A 22,853-nucleotide genomic window follows, 5' to 3' on the forward strand; every position below is an offset into this window, starting at 1 on the left:
ATGATGCAAACAGATATCCCGACGCTTAACTCCCCACAGTTCTCTGTAGACTTGATCCTATGGTATTATTACCATACATTAACAGGGGTACTAATTAGAGGTCACCATTTCGGTAGGCTCCCACTTCGGGGCGCCTCCGATAACAGGGAGAACTGGAGCGCTGAAATAGAAAGAAATACTGGTAAAGGAAGACATTGTCTTCTTATAAAAATGAGGACGTGTAACGCGACTTTGTTATGAACTCATGAGGTTTTATATATCCAATATATATGTGTGTTTTCCCGAAACTCTGGTTACAAAGAAAGACAGTGGATTTTGTAAAGTCTGTATTAATGTTCAATGCTCCTCTTGGCTACCTAACGGGAGCTGAGGAGTGAGGCGTGTGTTCTGTCTCTAGTCGCCGTGGAAGTAAGGACGTTTCCTTCACTCGAATGTCCCACGTAAACCGTTCTAGCTTTTCATTGGCTGGAACCTCTGATGACGTATAAGAAGAAAGGAAGGAAAAGAGAAAAGAGTAGGGAGAAAGAGAGAACTAAGGTGAGAATACAGCCTAGTCTTGTAGTAGTAGCAGCTCGCTACAATCCCAAATAGTATCTATCCCTTGCGTTCCAAGTGGCAATATGCCTGTTTGACGGTGAAAATAGTTTTTTTTAAAGACCGTTGTTTGTAGTCACATACACGTAGCTGACCCTCGACTTGCAAGGTCAGTAATGCCCGAGGAATAACTAGTCTTTCTGGGATAAGTGTTTCTACAGTATTTGAACCGAATTAACCGACTTAAATCTAAATTTCAGGTTAGGGTTATGTTAGAGTTTGTTTTAGGCTAGGGTTTAAAAAAAAATAGTTTGGTTCAGATTTTGTCGAAATATTCTTAGATGTTTCTTGGTGTTATATTTCGGCATTAAATTTTTCATCATTTTATTCCGGCATAATTTTATTTTATTTATCTATTTATTTTACCACTAATCATTCACTAAAAACAAAAGGTTAATGAGATGGATGGACTGTCATTCGCATTATTTGAATCCATCGAGCTACTGTTCTCATCTTTAGTGTCATTTTCACAACATTTCGGTCGATATAACCTCCGACTTTCTTCAGATATATCTCGTCGAACTCGGGAATTTAGACTGAATTTCGAACTCTTTAAAGGAACTCTTTATTCACTTCATAAGGGTAGCATGCTCTTGTCTCGTCAGTCATGTTTAGATAAAGGTCCTAAGTAATTTGCAATTTTTTTCGGTCGCCCACACTGAGAATTGAATCTTCAACCTTCAGGAAGAATATCACTTTTAGGATATATTTTACTTTTACTGTCCACAGTCCTTCGAAAAAGTGATAAAAAATTAAAAACAAGCGTTTTAAAAGGGTACGCGACCACAAGAAAAAAAAAATTGACCGCGTAACAAATATATTGTGGCCACTATTTTTTTTTTTTTTTTGTGCCCGCGTACCTTTGGACTTGCTTGTTTTTCGAAACATTTTAAATTTTAGTAAAAACACTAAAACCCTACCCAGTTGGATAGAAGAGTAACTTATCTTGCCTTTTGTAACATTTATTTGTGTTTTTAACCACTTTTTCGAAGGACTGTGGACAGTAAAACATACCCTCACTTTTACACTTAATTTTCCCAAGTCCTCTAACGAATTCGCCACTGATCCTTGTCCGAGTTTGACAAGATACACCAGAAGAAGATCGAAGGTCACGTCGACCGAATCGTTGTAAAAATCACACCCAAGATAAGAACAGTAGTCTGAAGAATCCAAATAATACGGATAATCAATCCTCATCTTAAAAATTCAGAAATGAATGGATTGTCAGTTGAATTATGAAAAATATTATGAGATGATTGAAAATGATGAACAGAATGACTAAAATTTGGTTACATAAACTGAAAGGGTTGATTTACCGCAAAACAAAGCAAATCAAATACTCCCCCCCCCTCCAAAAAATGTTGATATGCCGTAAAATCCACAGCAATAAAAATCAGTTCAATCAACATGTTGGTTATGGGTTTGGGGGCTAATGCAGAGAGTGATATCCGCGCTATTTTTTTAAATCGTATTTCCACGTTTAATTAAAGTTGTTGTTTTTTTGTTTTTTTTTTATATATTCAATTGTAAGGTTAAAGTGCAGAATAGGTACAAAATACCCTCCCCTCCCCATGTTAAGATTGGCTTTTTAAATAATAACCTTATTTCAGCACGGCACTCTCTGCATGAGTACCAATCAAATACCCCCCCCCCCCCCAAAAAAAAAAAAAAAAAAAAACTTGTTGATACGCCGTAAAATCCACAACAAACAAATCAGTTCAATCAAGATGATGGTTATGGATTTTTCGCCTATTTAAATTGAATTCTAAAATTATGAAGTTATTGAACCAATTGAAATTAATCGAGTTTTATTTATTTTATTTTTCCTTCACACATTTTTTAACTATCCAGTGGGAATGAATATTAAAAATCGGATCAATCACACGTTTATAGACTCTTCCTCACCGATAAAAAAAATACAATAAAAGCATTATTTTTTATTTATTCATTTTTAATAGGAAATAAACACATAAAAAAAAATAAAAAATAAATAAAAAAAAAGCGCACATTTTGACTGACGTTGTCACGAAGGCCACTTCAGTGGTGGTAGTGTCACACGACTAGGTTACCACGACTATTTTTTTTTTCTCTCTCTGTTTAGTTAGGGGAAAAAAAACTAGCATGACAAGGATTGTAACGCACCAAGAAGACACCATGGTAATTAAATCCCTTTTATCAATTATTCATCTATACTTCTATTGAAGACAACGTCACTTATTCTATTTTAATTGTGTGTTAGGGTTTTCTAGTCAATTTTATTTATTTATTTATTTATTTATTTTGCTAGGTACCCGTTTGTACATGGTGGCGGTAGGAGATGCTGCCTCTGTACAACATGTGCGTGTGTTTGTAAATGGCGGGGGGGGGGGGGGGTAAGGAGCTCCCGTCTAGCGAGATTTGCCCGTTGCCTTTTTAATAACATGACCCACTTCTTTTCTGTCGTCAAACTGCTTTCTTTAGAAGTTGAATGTTTATAAGATATTTTTTTTTTTTAAGAATGAAAACGGCCAGAAGGAAGTCTTGTTGAATAGTTTCAGTACGTTTGTGTGTCCGGGATGGCTATCTTAAATCCATTTTTTTTTCATAGAATGATTAACCTTTTTCGTTGTAATCTTTGCTTTATATTGTTCACATGTTAACCTCTCGATGGATTTTTTTTTTCTTCAAACTAATTCAACTATCGTATTTCAATTTCATGAAAACCTCAGCCTTATTTATTTTATTTAATTATAAACTGAACGTTATAATGAGTACCTAAGCGGAATACGTACTTTTTAGTTTGGATTTTAAAGTTAAATTCACTTGTAACGGTAGTGTTTATTAAATTGTTAGGTGAAAGTAGTCACCTCGATGTTAAAAATGGTTTTCTAAATGTTTCCGCACGGTCCGTATTCTGCAGAAGTACCTCACGGAGAAGCGGCTCCCCCTCCCCCTAATATTCTGTTCGACAGAATAACATTTTATGCTTATGCACTTATGTTACCGTGCTATTTTTGTAAATAGTATCAAGTTTTACGATTTTTTTTTAATTGTTAGGTGAAAGTACAGAAAAATTACAAAACCCTCTTCCCTCCCCATATTAACAATGGCTTTCTAAATAACATTTCAGCCCGGTAACATAAGTGCTTTTCTATCGATCCAATTCTCAAATGTAAATATAGTGCTGTGTCTATAAAGGATAGAGCAATTTCTGCAGGAAATCAAGTGAGAGTGCTTGATTCGTAGCAGGGCAAAAATAGAAGTTAAAAGGAAAACTACGAAATGAGATTGGGCTAAACTTTTCGTGTTTTTTTTCTTCCACTGATAATTGCGTAAGCATGAAATGGTGTCTGTAGGTATTAAAGTATTAATATTTATTGACTGTGCGTTTGAAAACAAGTTTTCGGGCGGAGGGGGCATTTTGAATTTTTTTTTTTTTTTTTTTTTTTTTTTTACTTCATATATAAATCTAATCCGTTTCTTTTAACACGAACATGTAAACCCAATTTATTTTTCCCCTACTATTAATAGTTAAAATGTATTTCATTCACTGACGTTTCCAATCGGATCTTAAAGACAACGTAATATATCAAGCCCACCATATTGACGACCGGCTCCTTTTTCGTTAGGATGGAACTATCTAAAACACGCATAGTATTACAAACACCAAATTTGGAACGCACTATTTTTTTTTATTAACATGTTTAAAAGTTTATTAGTCTTTTCTTTGCTGACAAAACTATTTAAGTCTTTTTCTTTTTACGTGCGTTGCTTTGAATTGCTTTAGTCAAACTCTTTTTATAAGACTTAACTTATTCTCTAGACCTCGAACTATTTCTGAAAGGATGAGGTTACAGGAAAACCTATTGGAATTTTCACTGGCTTTCCATGGCAATTTATGAAACCGCTAGAACTACTCGTGGGCTTTAGTTTTGACAAATTAGATTATACTACGAAATTATTTCCCACGTGAACCAATATTGAGAAAAACTGAAATTAAAAAAAGGGGGGGGGGCTACTGCACTTACTGATCTTCGTTGAAATAATGACGTTATTTAGAAAGCCCTTCTTAACATGGGGAAGGGAGGGTGTTTTGTACCTATTCTGTACTTTAACCTTACAATTTAATAAAAACAGATATCAAAAAAAAACTTTAAACTGGAAAATACCATTTACAACATAGCGCGGATCAATAAGTGCATTAGCACCAAAAAAAAAAAAAATAATAATAATAATAATGGTAGAAATCTTCACAATAAATATCAGTGATATGTATTTGAATTTCTACCATTTTTATTTTCTAGTTTTTCTCGAGATTCCAATGGTGGCGGCCTCATGTCCGCCATCTTTGTTGTTGTTTTTAACTGCTTGCGTTTCGAACTCCATAAACTCTTTAAAATAAGTTACAACACAAACTTATCCAGGTAGACAAATGAGGGTCAATGTTAACTGGTTGTCCAACCCACAAACGGCTTTAACATGAAGTGGTTGGAGGTGTTTATTCCGAAAGGCATTTTTTTTTTTTTTTTTTTTTTCAACCTCCCCGTAATCAACTTCCAAAAAGTAAGTCTTCGGGTTCCCCCTGCCCCCGTGCAGTTTCACCTAAGTGAGTAACTTATCTTGCCTTTGGTAACCTTTGTTATATATTTGTTTTGGACTACTTTTTTCGGTTTGTTGTAACATACCTAGCTTTTCATTTTTACATTTTTTGTACATTTAGAGTTTAAAGATGGTTAATATAATTACTAGTGTTAGGACAATCGGTAATCTGAAAAAGTGTTAACTTTTTGAAGGTATTAAAATCGATATCTGAATAGGAAAATTTGAACCTATTTTCCGATGCCAAAAACAATTTCTTTATCTTTTTTTTTTAATTTGATTTTATTTAGAACAAAAATCAGCTGGTAGTAATAAAATATTTATTGACTTTAGACTCTAAATCAGCATACACCAAGTTATACACCAAGTTTATTTTTACGTTTTAACAAATATTTGCGCAGTTAACATGTGTTTTTAGTAACTGGGAAAAAAAAACAACTTTATGGATAAATATTTTAAGATTTATTAAAGAAACGGAATTTGGGAATTTAATACGGAATCTGTAATTGTATCGGAATTGGGGGAAAATATTAGAATCGTCCCATCACTAATAATGACCTAAGTTGTATTCGTTTTCTCGTCTATGACCTTAACTGTACGGTAACTTAAACTGTAGAACCTTGTTTGGCTATAGTTAATATAAAATATTATCTTTGCGAATGATTACATCCTTGAATATCAATACAATAGTCCGTTTGTTGAGTAAGGTAGTTAATAACTTACTGCTGACATCTAGTAGCCATTCCCAACGGTAAAGTATACAAATAACACATTTTATTATACTACACATTCTGGTGCTTTCGCGGAGAAGATACCGTGCCTTTTTTGTAATAGTATTTCAAAGTTAAATTGAAGATTTACGTTATCTTCAATCAAATTGTTAGGTGAACGTACAAAACTGTTACAAAACACATTTTCACTCCGTATGGTTAGAATGGTTTCTAAATAACGTTATTATTTCCCTGCATAAAGTTCCCACTTTGTTGCTAGCGGTACGACGTTCAATTAAAAATAAACGTTTAGTCTTTTTTAATCCCTATTTTTTTTTTCCTATTCATTTACTTTCCGTTTACTTAGGGCAACCTATGGAAAATTTCTAATTTCTTTCTAAAAATAAAACTTCTAACAAAAGGCAGGTGCTTGATAAAAAAAAAAAAAAAAAAAAAACTTGGTCACAGGTTTATACGATAACTGCTGCTTTTACTGTCGCCCGCAACCCTTTCCGCGGGCCTTAAAACTAGCAATTAGTATTTCAATGTTGTCAGTCTCTCTGCCTCTAGTACGCGCGTGTGTATGTGTGTGTGTGATATATATATTACTTAGGTTTATAAACAGATATGTATTTAATGAAGTTATTAAAAATTGCCACCATTAAGCTCAATGAAAATGAATTTAAACTTTCTGAGCATACATGATTTAAAGATTAACGGTGACCCGAGGTTGCCCGGGATTTAATAATGATCAACGAATGTCTCACACTCCCATATTTTTATTGTCATCAAAATCGATGAAATAGCTCATTTTTTCAATCAATTCGATTGATTGCCTGCGCTAGGTAGGGATCCATCGCGATGCACCTGGAGCAAGTTTCATATACCTCTTGCCGTGACAAAGTTTAAAATATATTAGTCTACATTGCACTGTAGAGAACCTACTGTTATAAAATTATTTTACATATAATGGTTTCCATTAAAGTTTAAAATGCAAATGTTAAGTATCTGCTTCAATCGTACTCTAAACAGAAACATTCATTTCGAACGCGCCCTCGTCATATCAACGAACCTACTGTTGATTTTTATGTTGAACCTTTCGGCTTGTGTGGTAATAAAACTTTTCAAATGTACTTGTGCTGTTAGGCTATGTAAGGTGTTAATTCCTTCTTTCATCGGCTTATTTCGATTATCAATTCTTATCGTAGACATTCCAATAGAAAACCTATCTAAGAATACTGCCAGAACCATAAAGTACATTTGTGTGAAATTTCATAAAAATCGACCCAGGTGTTTTCGAGTCCATAGGGAATGAACTCGCAGATGTACAAAATTCCTTTTACTTAATAGTGGTCCTGGATATGACCTTAAACTATATCCGATGGTGAGGCCCCAGCTTGCGGGCTTTGGGGAGTGTGGGGCCACTCTTTAATTGCCATTGCTCCCAGGTCCACTCTGACCCAGAGTGGTAGTACCTGTTAGGGTCCCAACTATGAGTTAAATAGAAACCGACTTGAAAAAAAATATTCTGTTAAAAAAAAAAAAAAAAGGTTCTTCAAAATAACTGGATTCGGCATTAAATAACCTGAAAAGGGTTGATATGCCGTAAAACAAAAACAACCAACTAACTTTACTTAATAGTAGAGATCGAGATTCGAAAGCCATCGAAGTATTCACTTAATTCACATTCGTATTGTTTTATTGCTATGTCTTACATATGTTTCATTGAATATTATGAATGTACCAAACAAATCAGCAACTTACAGGAGTTCCTCAAAAAAAAATTTTTTTTCTTAGATTAAAAAGGATAAGTAGTTTTAAAAGGAATTGGAAACTTTCAGAGGTTATTAGGAAAAATATTTTTATGAGAACTCTCTGGTTTGTTTGGTATATTCACCACGTTCAATGAAACGCGTGTAAGACATAGCAATAAAACAATACGAGTGTGAATTAATGAATACTTCTGTGACTTTGCTGATTTTCCTGAATCTGCACTCTTTTTTTTTATTCCAGTGGCAAAGAGAAATCCAGGATGACTGGAAGCAATGTCGAGATAAGCGGAGAGCACATATGGTAGTTCTAACTGGTCACCCATTTTAACACTGACCAGATTCAACGTCGCATAACTCCTGTGATATAACGAGAACCTGTGTTAAACGTGTTTATGCTTTATCAATATTTGTGTTAAGCTATACCCCTGACTTAAACTTAATCCCTATTATCATTCCTTGTTTCTTTTTTCATTTTCTTGTTCCTTCCGGAATGGGTGGAGATATTGTCTTTGGCCTGAGGCACCCTCCACTCAAGGGCTTGCTAGACTTTACGGGTATATTTGTACCCATGTAGAATGTCCCATTTTGGGGAGCTGTGTTGTCTCCGCATTAAAAACCCCATCTTGTGTCGCCTTTTCCCGCGTGAAAAAGCAAAAAAAAAAAAGAAGGCATTTGTTACAAATATTATTCTGTATTGATAAGACTTGTTCACAAGTTTATACTATAAGAAACAGCTGCTTCTACTGTCGCCCACAGCCTTTTGTGCTCTCTCCTGCGAGCCTTAAAACTAGCAGTAGTTCAACGTTGTCAGTCTTCCTGCCCTAGTGTGGGTGTATATATATATATATATATATATATATATATATTGTATGATTTATATTTCATTTTTTTTTTTTTTTTTTTTTTTACAGTAAAAAATATAGAATTTTAAAACAAAAAATTATTTGGAGCAAGACGCGAAATTAAAGTTCTTTCTTCATTCAATCCATGGATTTTCAATTCATGGCTTCAAATAAAAAAAAAATTGTTTAAAAATTCTTTATTTTTACCGTAAAATAACTTAAATATAAATCATACAATTCTTACTTCAGCTCAATACTCAGAGTTCAGCATTCTATTTGGCTGGGATTGTCTTATATAAAAGTATTTCCGCCTAACAATATTTTGTAAGACTGTGAACTACAAGATTAATTAATCTGTGATTTAACTGATCTCATTGTTCGGGGGGGGAGGGATTTTGTGTATCTGTTGTCGGTATTTACTTCAACAGTGCTCAATACATGAATAGAGCTTTAAAAAATTTAATTTCTCTCGTGGGAAGGCAAAATAAAGACATTTTGGTACAGACATTATTCAAGATTGATAAGACTTGAAACATCTGTGTTATTTTGTGTTTTTAGCAACAATTTGTTACGCTGGCGCTTCGTAACTGTTAAACAATGCGGTAAAACCCGCCATCCGGAAACGCGAAGTCTTAAGAGCGCGTTTTGATATCTGCCCCCCCCCCACTTTTCTTTTTTTCTTTTCTTACATTGTAATCAACATTTATAAAATAGGAGTGGACAAGACTGAACAAATCCGTTCATTTCTGCGTCGAAAACTTTAAGACAATAAATATAAGCTAGAACGATTTTTTTTTCTTTTTCAGTGTAAAACTTTAAAAACCACTTTCGGCCAACGTAAAACAGATGTAAAGATGTATGGCTCGTAAGTGATCTGACGATTCCAAAATGTTACCCAATTCTGATTAATTTTCTAAATATTTAGCAATGGATTTTGTTGTTGTTGTTTTTTTTGTTTTTTTTACGACCTGCCCCAGCGTAGTATAAACACCCCCAACCACCATGTTAAGAACGGCTTTCGGAATAAACACCCCCAACCTCCTAATGTTAAGAACGGCTTTCGAGGTTGGCAGGTGTTTATTCTGAAAGCCGTTCTAAACATGGGTAGGTTGGGGTGTTTATAATGCAGTGGGGCACGTCATAAAAATGTATCACAAAATCAAAAGAAAACAATCGGAAAATATTCTTCCGAGAAGATATCCACAATTCAGATTTCTGACTGTGATTAATCGTTTCAACAAATATATACAGTAGAACTCCAGGATACGTTTTTCTCAGGTTACGATGTGGAATACAATGTATTCCGGGTCCTAGTTACTGTATCTGCCCCGCCTTACGGTGTTATTTATAATTTCATTTGATTATATACATGTGTATTATATACTGTTCAGTATTTTGTTACTAATTTTTAATGCCGTATCCAGGGGTATATTGTATTTGTAATATTTATAGTTTGAATACAGATTCAGAACTTAATCATTAAATTTGAACGTACAACTAAAACGTTGGGAATATACAATCCAACAAATGATATCTCTATAATTGGGCATTATTCTATAAACACAGTGAATATTCTATGGATTGTTACGATATGATCCAAATTATAATGTATCTAGAATTGTTATACAAATCCATTCGACAATAGCTTTGTTGTTCAATCTTCGGTGGCTATCGTCCCAAGCTTTATCTTCTCCCTGAGAAGGCGGTTTATAGATAATTTTTATATGCTACGTTACGATTATCCTATTGCTCTGACTTCTCAAAACCACGTCTAACCTCCTAGCGAGGAGGTAAACTAATATATATATATATATATATATATATATATATATATATATATAACTAGCCTGAGTGCCCGGCGTTCTCCGGGTGTTTGGAGGTGCGTTGAGAAAAAAGTGGTGGCAGGCAGGTTTGAACCCGTACAGCGAAGGAGGAAAAGAACGTGAAAAAAGTGACGTCTTTGCCGTTGCGTCCATCGCCAAATCGGAAATGGTGAAGGCTTAAATTAAGGCTAGTCAATCGAAACTTTCGAAAATATCAGCGAAAACGGCGAACACTCCCGGAAAAAAAAAGTGCCCAGTTGAGGATGAAGGAATTAATGTGTTTTAGCCAATTTTTCTATATTTGTCGTCCGAAGGGTCGAGCTTCAAAACGATACCGATCTCGTGAAAATCCGTCGCCTGTGTCGAAAGTTTTGGGCAAATATACATACATACATTTAAACAGACAGGTGAGATTTACATTATAGATGCATGATTAGTGGAATTGGTCATCCACAGAAGATTTCGTTGTATTACAGCTTTGAAGTCTGGCTAGAAATGAGTGATTCAGACTGAGTTTGAAATCCGATTCTCTTTTTTTCTTTTGGTAATTCGAGGTTCTATCCACTGTGCCATTGTCATAAATGGGAGAAAAGGAATTTTCATGTACACTACGTAACGAAATAAATATTTTCTTTTTTTGTTTTTTAACTATTTTATTTTATTTTTAACTAAGTCGCTATGTCGTCGAACTTTACAAAATTTAAATTTTCCATACACGTGTTTTTGTTATGCAAATTTACAACATAGTAGGAAAAAATGCCTCGTAAGCTTTTGAGTCGCAAGGATGCGGGGAAGGTGGATATCCACACGTGACTTTTTGTTTACGTTTTTTTTATGGAAAATCTGTTTCTCGATCTCTCATATATATATATATATATATATATATATATATATATATATATATATATATATATATATAATGCGCGGGCGTACACACAAAGCTTCTCTTGCGGGCAACTCGTCACCAAAATAAACATAGTAGCATGGAAACGCCCGCCTTTCAGAAAGTTTCTATTAAAAGCAGACTAAATACCCCAAGCGTGATACTCTCAAATGGGAGCAGTTTGCCTTGGACATTGATTTATGACGTAAAAAAAATGGTAGTGATAATTTGGGGAGGAAGAGTATTGCTCGTACTGAAGTCGTGATTTGTTAAAATGTGCACCTGAAAACACCAACATCACTGTTTATGTAGAACTTGAAGAATACTTGTCCCAGGACGGGCAAAATTAATTCTACAAACGAAACTTTTGCACGATTTCAATTTCCCTTCTCTCTTCTTACGAAGATTGAAATGAACGTTTCATGCAACTTAGCTTTGTCTAGAATCCTTTGTATAATTCTGATAAGCAATCCATTAAATAATTTTCATTTTAGACTCTAAATATTAAGGCTTAAGCTTAAGGGGTCTTAAGAAAATTCAGGGAATCTTGTTTAATTGGCGGCTAATGACTTTTAGAACCGGATTAAAAGTAGTGAAGGTCTTAAACATTTTAATGTTAAATGTAGGAAACCTCTAAAATACCTAATACAAACTGTAATTTGGGGCCGATTTCGTAACTAACAACAAGCAAGACCCATATAATTTCCACGGAAGGAGAAATATATTCAATTAACAAATGTTTTCATAAAGCTGGCATTTTTTTGGATAGAACAGAATTTTTTTTTTCTGTCGAAAAACAACTTTGCAGCAAATATGAGTTTATTAACATTTCTATAAAGAAAAATAGTGTAATTTAAATATAGAACTGACCCAGACGATACAAATGAATAAATACTAAAATACTATGGCAGTAATATTGTGCTACATAGTTCAATACAAAAATAAAATCACATTGTAGAATACATTCTTTAATTTACTACTTCAGACCAGAATATCTTGGCAGCCAATGATTTTTTTTGCCCTGTTTCTTTCGAATGTTCTATTTCTTTTTCACGTAACACTTCATTGACTTTCTTTGGAGAACCGTTGCATGTTGAAATTACTAGGAGTTCTTTTTTCACGCCATTACAACAATGATCATATATTGTCATTAATATGAAATTCGAAAACGAGGCTACATCAGAGGGAGGTTAATCATATTCATGTTTGGATTTACTTGATTGGCCTTTTTAAAGCCTAATTTCCCAAATTTGGCCTTTTTAAAGCCGTTTGCCTTCATATATTATATTTGGTCGTTTTCAAAGTGTAACGTACGGACTAAGGAAGGAACAAAAGGACTCTCAAATAGGTTAATGTCTATTATCTATTACTTTTTCGTAAGTTTTCACGAAGTGCCTTCAACTTTTGTTTTTGTTTTTGCCCACTCTGCATATAACTAAATTAAACCAAATATAACTCATATTGCATACCCTCTGTTTTTTTTTCAAAATTCAGAGATCGATTGATTAGTTTATAAGTACATATAAATATATTACAATAGAAAAATTCATGCATGAAAATAAAAGGACAAGATATTCTAGTAAAAATAGAAATTTATAACTTAAAATATTGCAGCATTAAGAATTTATTATATAATGTTAGAATGATTCTTTTTAATTCTTAATGCTGCAATATTTTAAGTTATAAATTTCTATTTTTACTAGAATATCTTGTCCTTTTATTTTCCATGTTTAAGCTAACCATATTGCTTTAGATGCTCGCATTTTTCTATTGTAATCCATGATTTTTCTCAAGCTTCCAGTAAATTCACTTGTTTGTTTAATTTCGTCTTTTTGCCTCCATAAACAAAACATACACATATGTAATAACAATGCATGGCACTAGTCTGCTTTCAATAAAATCCCCCCCAATTATCTCCCTTTCATGCTTTCATTCCGTTTCACTTGTTACATCTCTTTTCGCGAGAACGGTGACTTAGTAGCAGCACTAGTCGCTGAGCGATGTAGTTGCTATGGAAACCAGTCATAAAAAACGTCGCACGCCTCCTTACGTGTTTTTGGGGGTTTTTTTTCTAATCTTATTTTATTTTTATTTTATTTTATTTATTTATTTATTTATTTTTACGATTTGGAACACAAGTAAATTCATAACTTTTGTTTTACTGAAAGAAAATTGGAATTTTTTTTTTTTTCACAATATAGCCAAGAGGGTGATCTATAAGCTGTAATAATTGTTTAAAATTTGGTCGAAAAATGAGTGAGTGGTGAAACTTTAAAGCGGTTCTGAATGACTTAAACTACCACTTAACCATATATTCAAACACTATCTAACTTTATAAAAAGTGTATAAATATAATCAAGGGTCATTGAAGAATGGATTATTTTTGCTATGAAATTTAGGTATTGTTCTTTCTAGCAGATCTTCTTTCTGGATCCAACGAATAAAAGAATACCTCAAGGTTCGTGTTACGAGCGTCTTGTTTTGTTGAAAATACAAGAACAGGACTTACCGGCTGTTGGCTAGGGAGAGATGGAAAGTGTACCCCAGAAATTCCCGCCAATTTTATAGCAATAGGTGTTGTTGTACGATTGTTCTGATTGGATGTGCAAGCATATAATAGGGTCTTCTGGGAACGATCATCAGGGCTTTTTGGCGCCAATTTCAGTTGATGAACAGATTGTTGTAATTGAGTTGACTTATTTTTCCAGTGGAATTGATCTTTGATAATCTTTTACAAGACCAAGGTAATACATTACCTAAAGCGAAAGGTCGCAACATACCTTTGTTGCAATTTATTTCCTGATTTACTTTGAGAAGTTCGAGTGGCTTTTTCCCACAATTTTGCAACAAAGGAGATTCTTTACAATACTAACTTCGACCTTCGCTTAACAATGGATTCTGAACAAAAGGATAAACTAACAGAGTTATTGGATCATGAGGAAAAACACAAACTAGTGATCAAAAACTCTGTTAGTTTATCCTTTTGTTCAGAATCCATTGTTAAGCGAAGGTCGAAGTTAGTATTGTAAAGAATCTCCTTTGTTGCAAAATTGTGGGAAAAGGCCACTCGAACTTCTCCTCCCCCTTACCCTATAAGGGATAGGGAGAATCTTGCTCAAGGACTGCCTTCAGCAGCTAGACCTATCGTGAAGTGTCCTGAATTTGACGGACTTGATGCAGATAATAAGTTTGCTTTCAGAGATTTTTTAACTCGATTTGAGTATTGTACTTCTGGACTGAAGTCCAAAAGATAAAAATTGACGTTTCTAAAAACATGTTTATCTGGACGACCCTTTAGAATGATACACCATTTGCATGAGAACTCTGACAATTATGAGGTTGCTCTACAGATCCTCAAGGATGATTACTGGGATGAAGAAGCTATAAGGGAAGAAATGAGGAAATAAATTGCAACAAAGATATGTTACGACCTTTCGCTTTAGGTAATGTATTACTTTGGTCTTGTAAAAGATTATCAAAGATCAATTCCACTGGAAAAATAAGTCAACTCAATTACAACAATCTGTTCATCAACTGAAATTGGCGCCAAAAAGCCCTGATGATCGTTCCCAGAAGACCCTATTATATGCTTACACATCCAATCAGAACAATCGTAGAACACCTATTGCTATAAAATTGGCGGGAATTTCTGGGGTAAACTTTCCATCTCTCCCTAACCAACAGCCGGTAAGTCCTGTTCTTGTATTTCCAACAGTTTCTACGGATCGTTCACGACCCCTTACACGAAAGCAATATAAATACAAGCTACAGTTTTCTGACCTAGTGTGGTCTATAACAATCTGTTTCACTTCTTCCCATGGCGGGAAGATGCGAAACAAGCTCGGTAAAGGTGAGATTTGTAAATCCAGAACCATAGAGGAAAAGCACGCTGACCTGCAAAAAATGCCTTTGGGTAGTCTCGTTGGCATTCCTCAGAGGAGCCTCATGCGATTAGCAATAAACTAACTCCTCAAGGGCTAAAAAGGCAAAGCTTAGGGGGGAGGGGTGAACCTCCTAAAACTGCACAGGACTATACACTTCGGCCAACAGAGAAAAGGCCATCTCAACAATGGCATCCGGTGGCTGTGGACTATAACATTATTTTTAAAAATGTCTTGCTAACAAGGCATAGACTTAATGTAGGTATGACATTGTCGACACCAATAACAAAAAATACAAGTAAAAACTAGTAAAATGAAATTAATTCATCGTAATTTTTATTTTATATTGAAGAGGAAAGGTCAGGGTTTAAATCGCATACAAACATTCTTTATTTTACAGTGAATAAAACGGACGAAATTTGATTTGAACGTCACAAAATAACCAAAACATAAAAAAATGAAAAATGGTGTCTCGGGTGAACAAAACGAAGCTGTTATAAAACATGAAAGAATATAGGGAGGGGGGGGGGGCTTAGTACAAATATTTTTAAAACGGTTTTGTTCAATCCTTATTCAAGTGAAATATAACAGTAAAACTCTTCTCTTTGGCTTGAAATATTAGGAAAGAAATGTCATCCAGACAAATTTCATATTTTAAGCAGACTTGCGCAGAGAGGCTGTTCTTGGCCTGCGGGCCAGGAGCGGAAAAGGAAGTGATCAGTTCTGGTCAATGTGGGGGAAACCCTTCATATCGGACAATTACTTTTTAAGTCAATTATTTTGGTCAATGTGGGGGAACCCCTTCATATCAGACGATTGCTAATTTTGGACTTTGCCAGAGTGCCCCCTTGGGGGAGCTAGGGTTTTTTCCCCCACACTAAAAAATGGCCTTGTGCCTAATTTGCTCAGTGGGGAAGCAAATAAATAACTTTCGGTATTATATGGAACACGTGGACTTACAGAATTTCCTTGGTTATTAATTTTCAATATCGTAATTTGTAGCCCATAAAAAGTAATATTTAAATTATTTTTTATTGGATTGCTCTTAATTCTAGGAAATATGAATTTAATTCCTAAAACTACGATTTTTTTTTTATCTTTACTAAATCCTTAAATTAACTTTATTGGAAAGTTATTTTCTATACAAATTATTGTATCATCGGCCTTCCGTAGAAAAACATTATTCACGTTCGATTTCTAAATATATTTTTTAATTATTCACTATTCAAAAAACAGCATCGATTTAAAAATAAAAAAATTATTAACAGTAAGAGTATCTGTTTATTCATAAGTTTTAAGACCGAAACTTCCACATTTTTTTCACAAAACTTGAATAATTCAATCATTAAGAAAGCAAGATATAATTACGGAAATCGTTTTAAATTACACTGATAAAAACTTTTAAATATAAATTTAATTTCGTAAAACTTAAATAATTTTAATGTTCCAAGTTCTTCTTTCGTAAAAATCGTGTAAATCGGCAATGTTTGCGGCTTGAAATTAAATACTACCTCCGGTCGGAAATAGTTGGTGCAGAATTAACTGTCCGCGTTTTAGGTTTTGTCACACACCATTTCAATGTGTAAAGAAACTGGAAACTTGGGAAGATCTCTATCATTTCAGTAACTGTATCATCAACCAGACTCCTTAAAAAGAATTTCAAAAACTACCTGGCAAATATACCCGGTGAACCAAGTACAAGAGATTCAAACAATTGCACACAAATAAGCGGACAGAATCTTAAAAAGATCTATCGGTAGGAACATCTGAGTTAACGGGTGAATTTTGGCATCCGATAAGATGCCCTGTCCCTAACTTGAACAAACCGATGAAAAAATTAAACAAAAAAAAATACAAGACTCCCTATTTGGGTACAAGGTTTAACTTGGAGAAAATCAGTTTCCGTTAAAAGGTGGACTATGGATAAAAACAAAACGTGCATGTGCAGTCTCGTCCGTATCCCTCTTCCAAATTAGGGAGTCTTATATGTACGTAAATTAGAAATAAATGAATCGATCATAGTTGAGGGCGACCTGAGGGCTCCCTTTTCATTGGGTTAATTCATCAAGAGGGGAGAGCAACACGTTTTTCCCTGGATTACTTCATTTAACAGACAGCCTTATTTTCATAATACTATTTAACAGCTTAATACAATTTTTTTTTTCGTCTTTGGTAACCAGTATGCTTAATCATAAATACCCCCTCCCGTAAATCCAATTCCCTCGAAAAAGAATGGCGTAATGCCCGGGAGTATCGCATACTAAAACTAAACAAATATACAACTTGGTCTTGTCTTTTTGTTTTTACACTCTAAAACAAGGGCATATTACCACTTGAAGCGTAAGAGACAATTATTTAGGATTATATCTAACAGGGGGTCTGTAGGGAGTTGAGTAGCGAGATGTTTATTCACAATACATTTAAATTTCTGCAGGATAACACGGTCTTGAGAGTGGGAGGATCAGGTAGGAAATTCCAAAATCTAGCAGTTCTAGGAAAGAAACTATTAAGGTAGAAGGCTTTCCGGCATCTAGGGACCTCAACAGTTACGAGGTGAGATAACCGCATCAGAACGAGGATTCCAGATGCAACCAGCTACTTATCTTATCTACCTTCTATCCAGGAGGTTGGACGCGACTGGGTCGAACTTGGCATACCCAGCTTTTAAGTCCGTGTCGTTAACCACTTAGTCTCCGTCACATTCAGATATGAGCAAAGATGGGGTGCACTCGGAACACTGCCTTGACAAGATATCAGGTTGACAAAAAAAGTTCTTGCGGTTTTTAACTTTTACATTCAGATGAACATCTCGGCTCAAATAAAACTTAATTGATTGAAATAAGTGTTGATTATGATGGTGCTTAAGTTTACACACGCAAAACAAGTGTAATATTTATGCCAGTAACGTAAAAATCTTGCGTTATGATGACGATGAAGTCGCTGAAAACATTTTTGGTATCGCTGAGTTTTTAAAGCATTTCTCACGCAAAACGTTGTCGGAATGCTTGAAAAAGTAGTCGGTAGGTAAAAGTTATGTAGAGTATAGTGGATGAGGCAGTTTCGTAGCCTAATTCATTCTTATGCAGGGTCAGTTTAGCAACGTGCGGTCGGGCTATCATGGAGGAGAATTGGATATTTTCTGTTGACTCATGCTCGGTGTTGAAGTCTCTGATGCATTTCATCCATTTGTTGACATTACATTTACGCCGTAATGGTTTCGTTTGCATTAAAAAAAAACTAATGAAACCGATCGCAGACTACCAAACGGTCAGCATAACCTTTTTTTTCTTTCTTTCTTTCTTTCTTTGTGCAACTCTGGTTTCGCGAAGTGTCGTGGAGCTTCGTCATCTAACCATTGGGCTGAACGTCGCTGGTTGTCGTAAAGAATCTACTTTTCATCGCAAGTCTCAACCCGGTCGAGATACGGGTCGTTCATGTTGCGTAAAATGAGGTTACATTTTATAACGCCGTGTTTTTATTGTCATTCAATTCGTGAGGCATCCATTAAAGTCTTTGTCTTTCCAATCTTTTTCAAGTGATTGGAAATCGTCGTATACGTACGTCTTATTTAGAAGCAAATTCTCGAACAGTTGTGCGTGAATTGGTTTCAACTAAGGCTCTTAATTGATGGTTTACAACATCAGACCAGTACGCTCATCATCTTGAAGACTTTCGTCGCCGCCACGAAATTTCTTAAACCACCATTGTGGTGTGCGTTCAGTAGTGGTTCTTGGGCTAAATGCTTCGTTGATATCGCGAGTTATTTGAGCAGCGTTTTGGCCTCGCTTGAACTGAAATAAGAAAATTGTGTGAATTCTTTTTGTCTCCCATCTTGTATTCAACGTCCTTAAAATAAGACCTAATTGTTTTAAATCGATTGTAATTAACACAATTAAATATAGATAAAAACGCTCTTTAAAATTATATATAAACTGAAGGTATGATAACGAAAACTTATTTGAAAATACATCATTTGAAAGCAGAATTAAAGACTTTTCCTTTCAGACAAGATACAAAATCAACTTGTAAATCTAGTTGAGGATGTTCTCTTCTTGACCTATAATCCCTTCCTCATAGAAGCGGTTGCTAGTCTCATTCTACTCAATCTCTACTTTCGTTCTAACGACTTCTCTTTAGTTTGGGTTAGATGTCCAATTTGATTTGGTTGAGTAGTGGTGATATTATGCTCGATAACGTTTTTTATTTGGTTTTTTTTTTTTGTTTTTTTTACTCTGATGTCACTACTTATCAAGGCCGGAAGGCAACTCGAGGATAAGGGTTTATGAATGCAAGGTGGTAGTGTAGCAATCGTTATTTAAATTGGGTAGAATTTGATTATTTATGGGGACGGCTACACAAGAATTTACTTACATTCGATTTGAAGGCTACCATGTTGTATTCAATCGGGAAGCAGGATAGCGGAAATGTGTTCCATAGGCGGACAGTTCTGAGGAAGAAACTTCGTTCATGGAATCTGTTTTAGGCACAGTGGGGAAAATCGTTTATAGTGGTTGTAGCTAGTCGAGTGTTTTTTTTTTTTTTGTGTGAAAGTTTGGCAAGGGGGAAACCATAGATTGGATTTCAGTCGAGCATTTGTTCTAGACACCTAATATTTATTCTTATCGTACGAATGGGGCTTTAGATTTTTTTTATAATCCTTCGTGGAAGGTGCATTATTGTCTCTAATGGCTGTCATAACGGACCGTGTTGATATTTTTTTTTATTTTTTTGTTTTATTGTCGTGGTAACTGGAGAACACATTCACTCTTCCCAAATGTAATAAAATATCAGTCTGATTGTAAAAGCTATTTCGACTGAGAATCTTTGTTTGTATTCTATCTTGTCTTTTGCTTTTAAAAGACGCGTATTTCTCATCAATTAGAAATATCGTGAACCGGTTGAAATGATCCGGACTTCTACAAAAATTACAGTGCATTTTTGAAATTGGCAAAACTGAATTTCCATTAAATACTATCCACTATTTCTTTTTTCCAACTAAAAGCAATGTCATCTACTTGTCATGTCGCAATTAGTCAGATATTGCTGCATTATTACTAGGGCTGTGACAACAGAATATTCTTATTTTTTACTCTCGAGTATATATCAGTCAATATCTTATGCGTTTGGATCAGGGGATGTGGTTCTCAATTGATTAACTGTGTCTAACTGTGTCGGATATATACGAGAGAGTAAAAACAATAAAAAGAATATTCTCTTGTCATATCCCTAATTATTACATAAGACGTACTTTCATGGTCCATTGATCCGCCATTATTATTTTGAAATTGTAACAAGACAGGCTGCAATTACCTCCCCTTTTCTATTATACAAACTCGTCTGTTAATTTTAGTAAAACTGGCAAATTTCCTCAAAAACTTTTCATTTTCTACTTGATTATTTTTCGTAACTGTTGGACATTTTACTAATTTCGACATCACAATTAAGTAGATAGCATTGTTATAATCGAAATTCAATGTTTCCATTTTCGTTCTTATTCCGAACAAGCGACAAAATTGCTAACTATGACTCACGAACTCTGAGGAAGATCCGATTAAACTCCGGCGTTTGATTTTAGAACGTTGTTTGCGACTTTTCATCTTTTGATAAGTGAAATTTGTCTTTATTTTTATCTACACAAGTGTTATTCAGTCATGTTTCTGTTCGAAACGACGAATTGGCAATTCTAAAATTCTTCTAAAATTCTTGGCGATACAATTTCAGCTTTCATCAGCAAGCACGTCCATATCAGATCAAACATGGATGCCAAAAAGTTAAATTTGTTAAATTCTTAAACTTCAGGAAAATATAATGGTGTTTCTGGAAGATATATAGATAGAGAACGCAGGGTTTTTTTTTCTTTTGTGTTTAGTTCACCACTTTAAATGAATAATTTTATAAAATTATAAACAAAAAAAAAGAACGCGTTAGTAAGTCCTATCTGCGTCTGGTTGAGGTTAGAATCCAGGACCCCGTGTTTAGATTACTGAAACCCAAATTTTTTCCGTAATTAAGTAAAAAAATAAATAAATGAATAAATAAAATTTAAAAAAAACGGAAAGAAACTGAAAACAATGCATGGGAGTATTGTTTTTTTTTGTTTGTTTTTTTTGTTTTTCAAACAGTTTATATCTTATTCGTAAGTAAAAAAAAAAAAAAAAAAAAAATACTCGGGCTGAGATCGAAACCAAAACTTAAACAGTGAGTCGAGTATGATAACCATTAGACTAGCTGGACACAATCTTTAAAGTTTTTTCAAACCTATTTATTCTTAACATAGGAAATGTCATGTTTCACGACGACGCATGCGCAGTCGTGAAACATTTGAGAAATAGATTTTTTAAAAATCGACGAGTCCAAGGTGCCATGTTTTGTTTTTTGTTTTTTTTTGTTTTTTTTTAGTTTTGACTCCTTAATAGCCCGGATTAGTTTCCAATGTGTGAATACGCTATCTAACAAATTTAAAGTCTGTAGATTAAAAATTCGTTGAGTATATAGGTTGAGCATTGTCATCACACAGTCTCACTTTTATAGATTATTTAATTTTATTATAATCTTTGAATATCTCTGCATTTTTTTTTTCAATCCAAAATTTCACTAAATACTCATGACGAAACTGATACAAATCAACCATTGTTCAAACATAAATTTAAATTGTCATATATCGTGGCCACTTACACTGTTATGAATGATAAATTTACGCACTTTCTAGTCGGGGCTAAAATTCTGATTTGTATTCAACTAATTGTATCGAAGTAATTGTTTTAAATAATATAAAAACAAGACAAAATAGTTGATATGCCGTAAAATTTTGTGTCTATCATGCACAGCTTTAAAAGACTAGTACAATGTAACCCAGATATGAGACTAAAGTCCCTACAGCTCTCTTATATCTGGGGTGACACTGTACATTAGCACAGGCTCTAATTTTGGACCAGAGAAAATCTTATATCCGGGTTTTCTTTCGGGTCTCTTGTATCCGGGTTACATTGTATTTCTCATCGGTTAGAAAGATCGTGAATCGGTTGAAATGATCCGGGCCTCTACAAAAATTACGGTGCATGTTCGAAAGTGGCAAAATTGATCAGTGAAGTACATATAAAGTATTTTTTAATCATCTTAGTGGCCCTATACCATCCATTTGAGAACGTCAGGGTTACCACCTTTTTTTTTTTTTTTTTTTTTTTTAACCATAGGAGTCACCACTTATCATCGAATGGCCTCCGGGCCTTCATAAGTGTTAATGAGTGTACAGTAGTCAATGGGACGATATCGCAGTATCGTTAATAGTGGAACGCAGTGAATGCAGTCGGAAGATTCAGAGTTCCTTACCACCTGACGAAGGCCAGAGGAGAGGTTGGCCGAAGCGTCGTGAAATAACTAAGAAAAGATGAGGATAATAGTTTTCAAGTTTGTTTTTGTTTTTTAAACGAACAATATTTACATACTTTGTACACATATTTTGTTTCGCATTTCAACTCTAACACTAACGTTCTGTACACTCAATAATCCTTATCCCAGAGTGGCTTCCGGGCCTTGATAAGTGGTGACTACCTTGTAAAAAAAAAAAAAATTGGTAAGGGGGACAGCTCATCAAGAACTCGTTTACGTTGGACTTGAAGAAGACTATATTGTACCTATTTACTATGCCTCCCCACGGGACAGAGTTAGACACCAGGGCCGTTTTTTAACGTGGAGAAAAGGTACAAAAATTAAAATTGTCTCAGTCGTGAAGGATTTCTCCTCCACCGAAAGAGAACAAGAAATAGAAGT

At 34.5% G+C, this 22,853-nt stretch overlaps 1 protein-coding gene and 1 long non-coding RNA gene across 15 annotated transcripts in view; one reads left to right on the forward strand and one right to left on the reverse strand.

Moving 5' to 3' along the window:
- Window positions 1–14,172, reverse strand: part of LOC145296743 (uncharacterized) — a 128,276-nt gene extending 114,104 nt beyond the window's left edge. The window contains exon 1 of the long non-coding RNA XR_013870017.1: window positions 13,712–14,172. This is a non-coding gene — a long non-coding RNA (uncharacterized LOC145296743). The remainder of the gene's footprint in view (window positions 1–13,711) is intronic.
- LOC145296741 (tetraspanin-18-like) overlaps window positions 1–22,853 on the forward strand; it is a 576,197-nt gene that overhangs the window by 444,979 nt on the left and 108,365 nt on the right. For 2 of the 14 annotated variants that reach the window (XM_080142770.1, XM_080142772.1), the window contains exon 1: window positions 2,595–2,751. The exons of 9 other annotated variants lie outside the window; for them this stretch is intronic. In XM_080142770.1, the coding sequence (XP_079998896.1) occupies window positions 2,716–2,751 (36 nt within the window). In that variant the 5' untranslated portion in view covers window positions 2,595–2,715. Of the gene's footprint in view, window positions 1–2,594; window positions 2,752–7,895; window positions 8,041–14,420; window positions 14,646–22,853 lie in introns of those variants that run through there. 3 more of the 14 variants (XM_080142764.1, XM_080142773.1, XM_080142775.1) reach the window with 3 other exon arrangements.

This window comes from Euprymna scolopes, chromosome 17 (genome assembly GCF_053919585.1).
Source record: "Euprymna scolopes isolate OS-2025 chromosome 17, ASM5391958v1, whole genome shotgun sequence".
Taxonomy (NCBI): Eukaryota; Metazoa; Mollusca; class Cephalopoda; order Sepiida; family Sepiolidae; genus Euprymna; species Euprymna scolopes.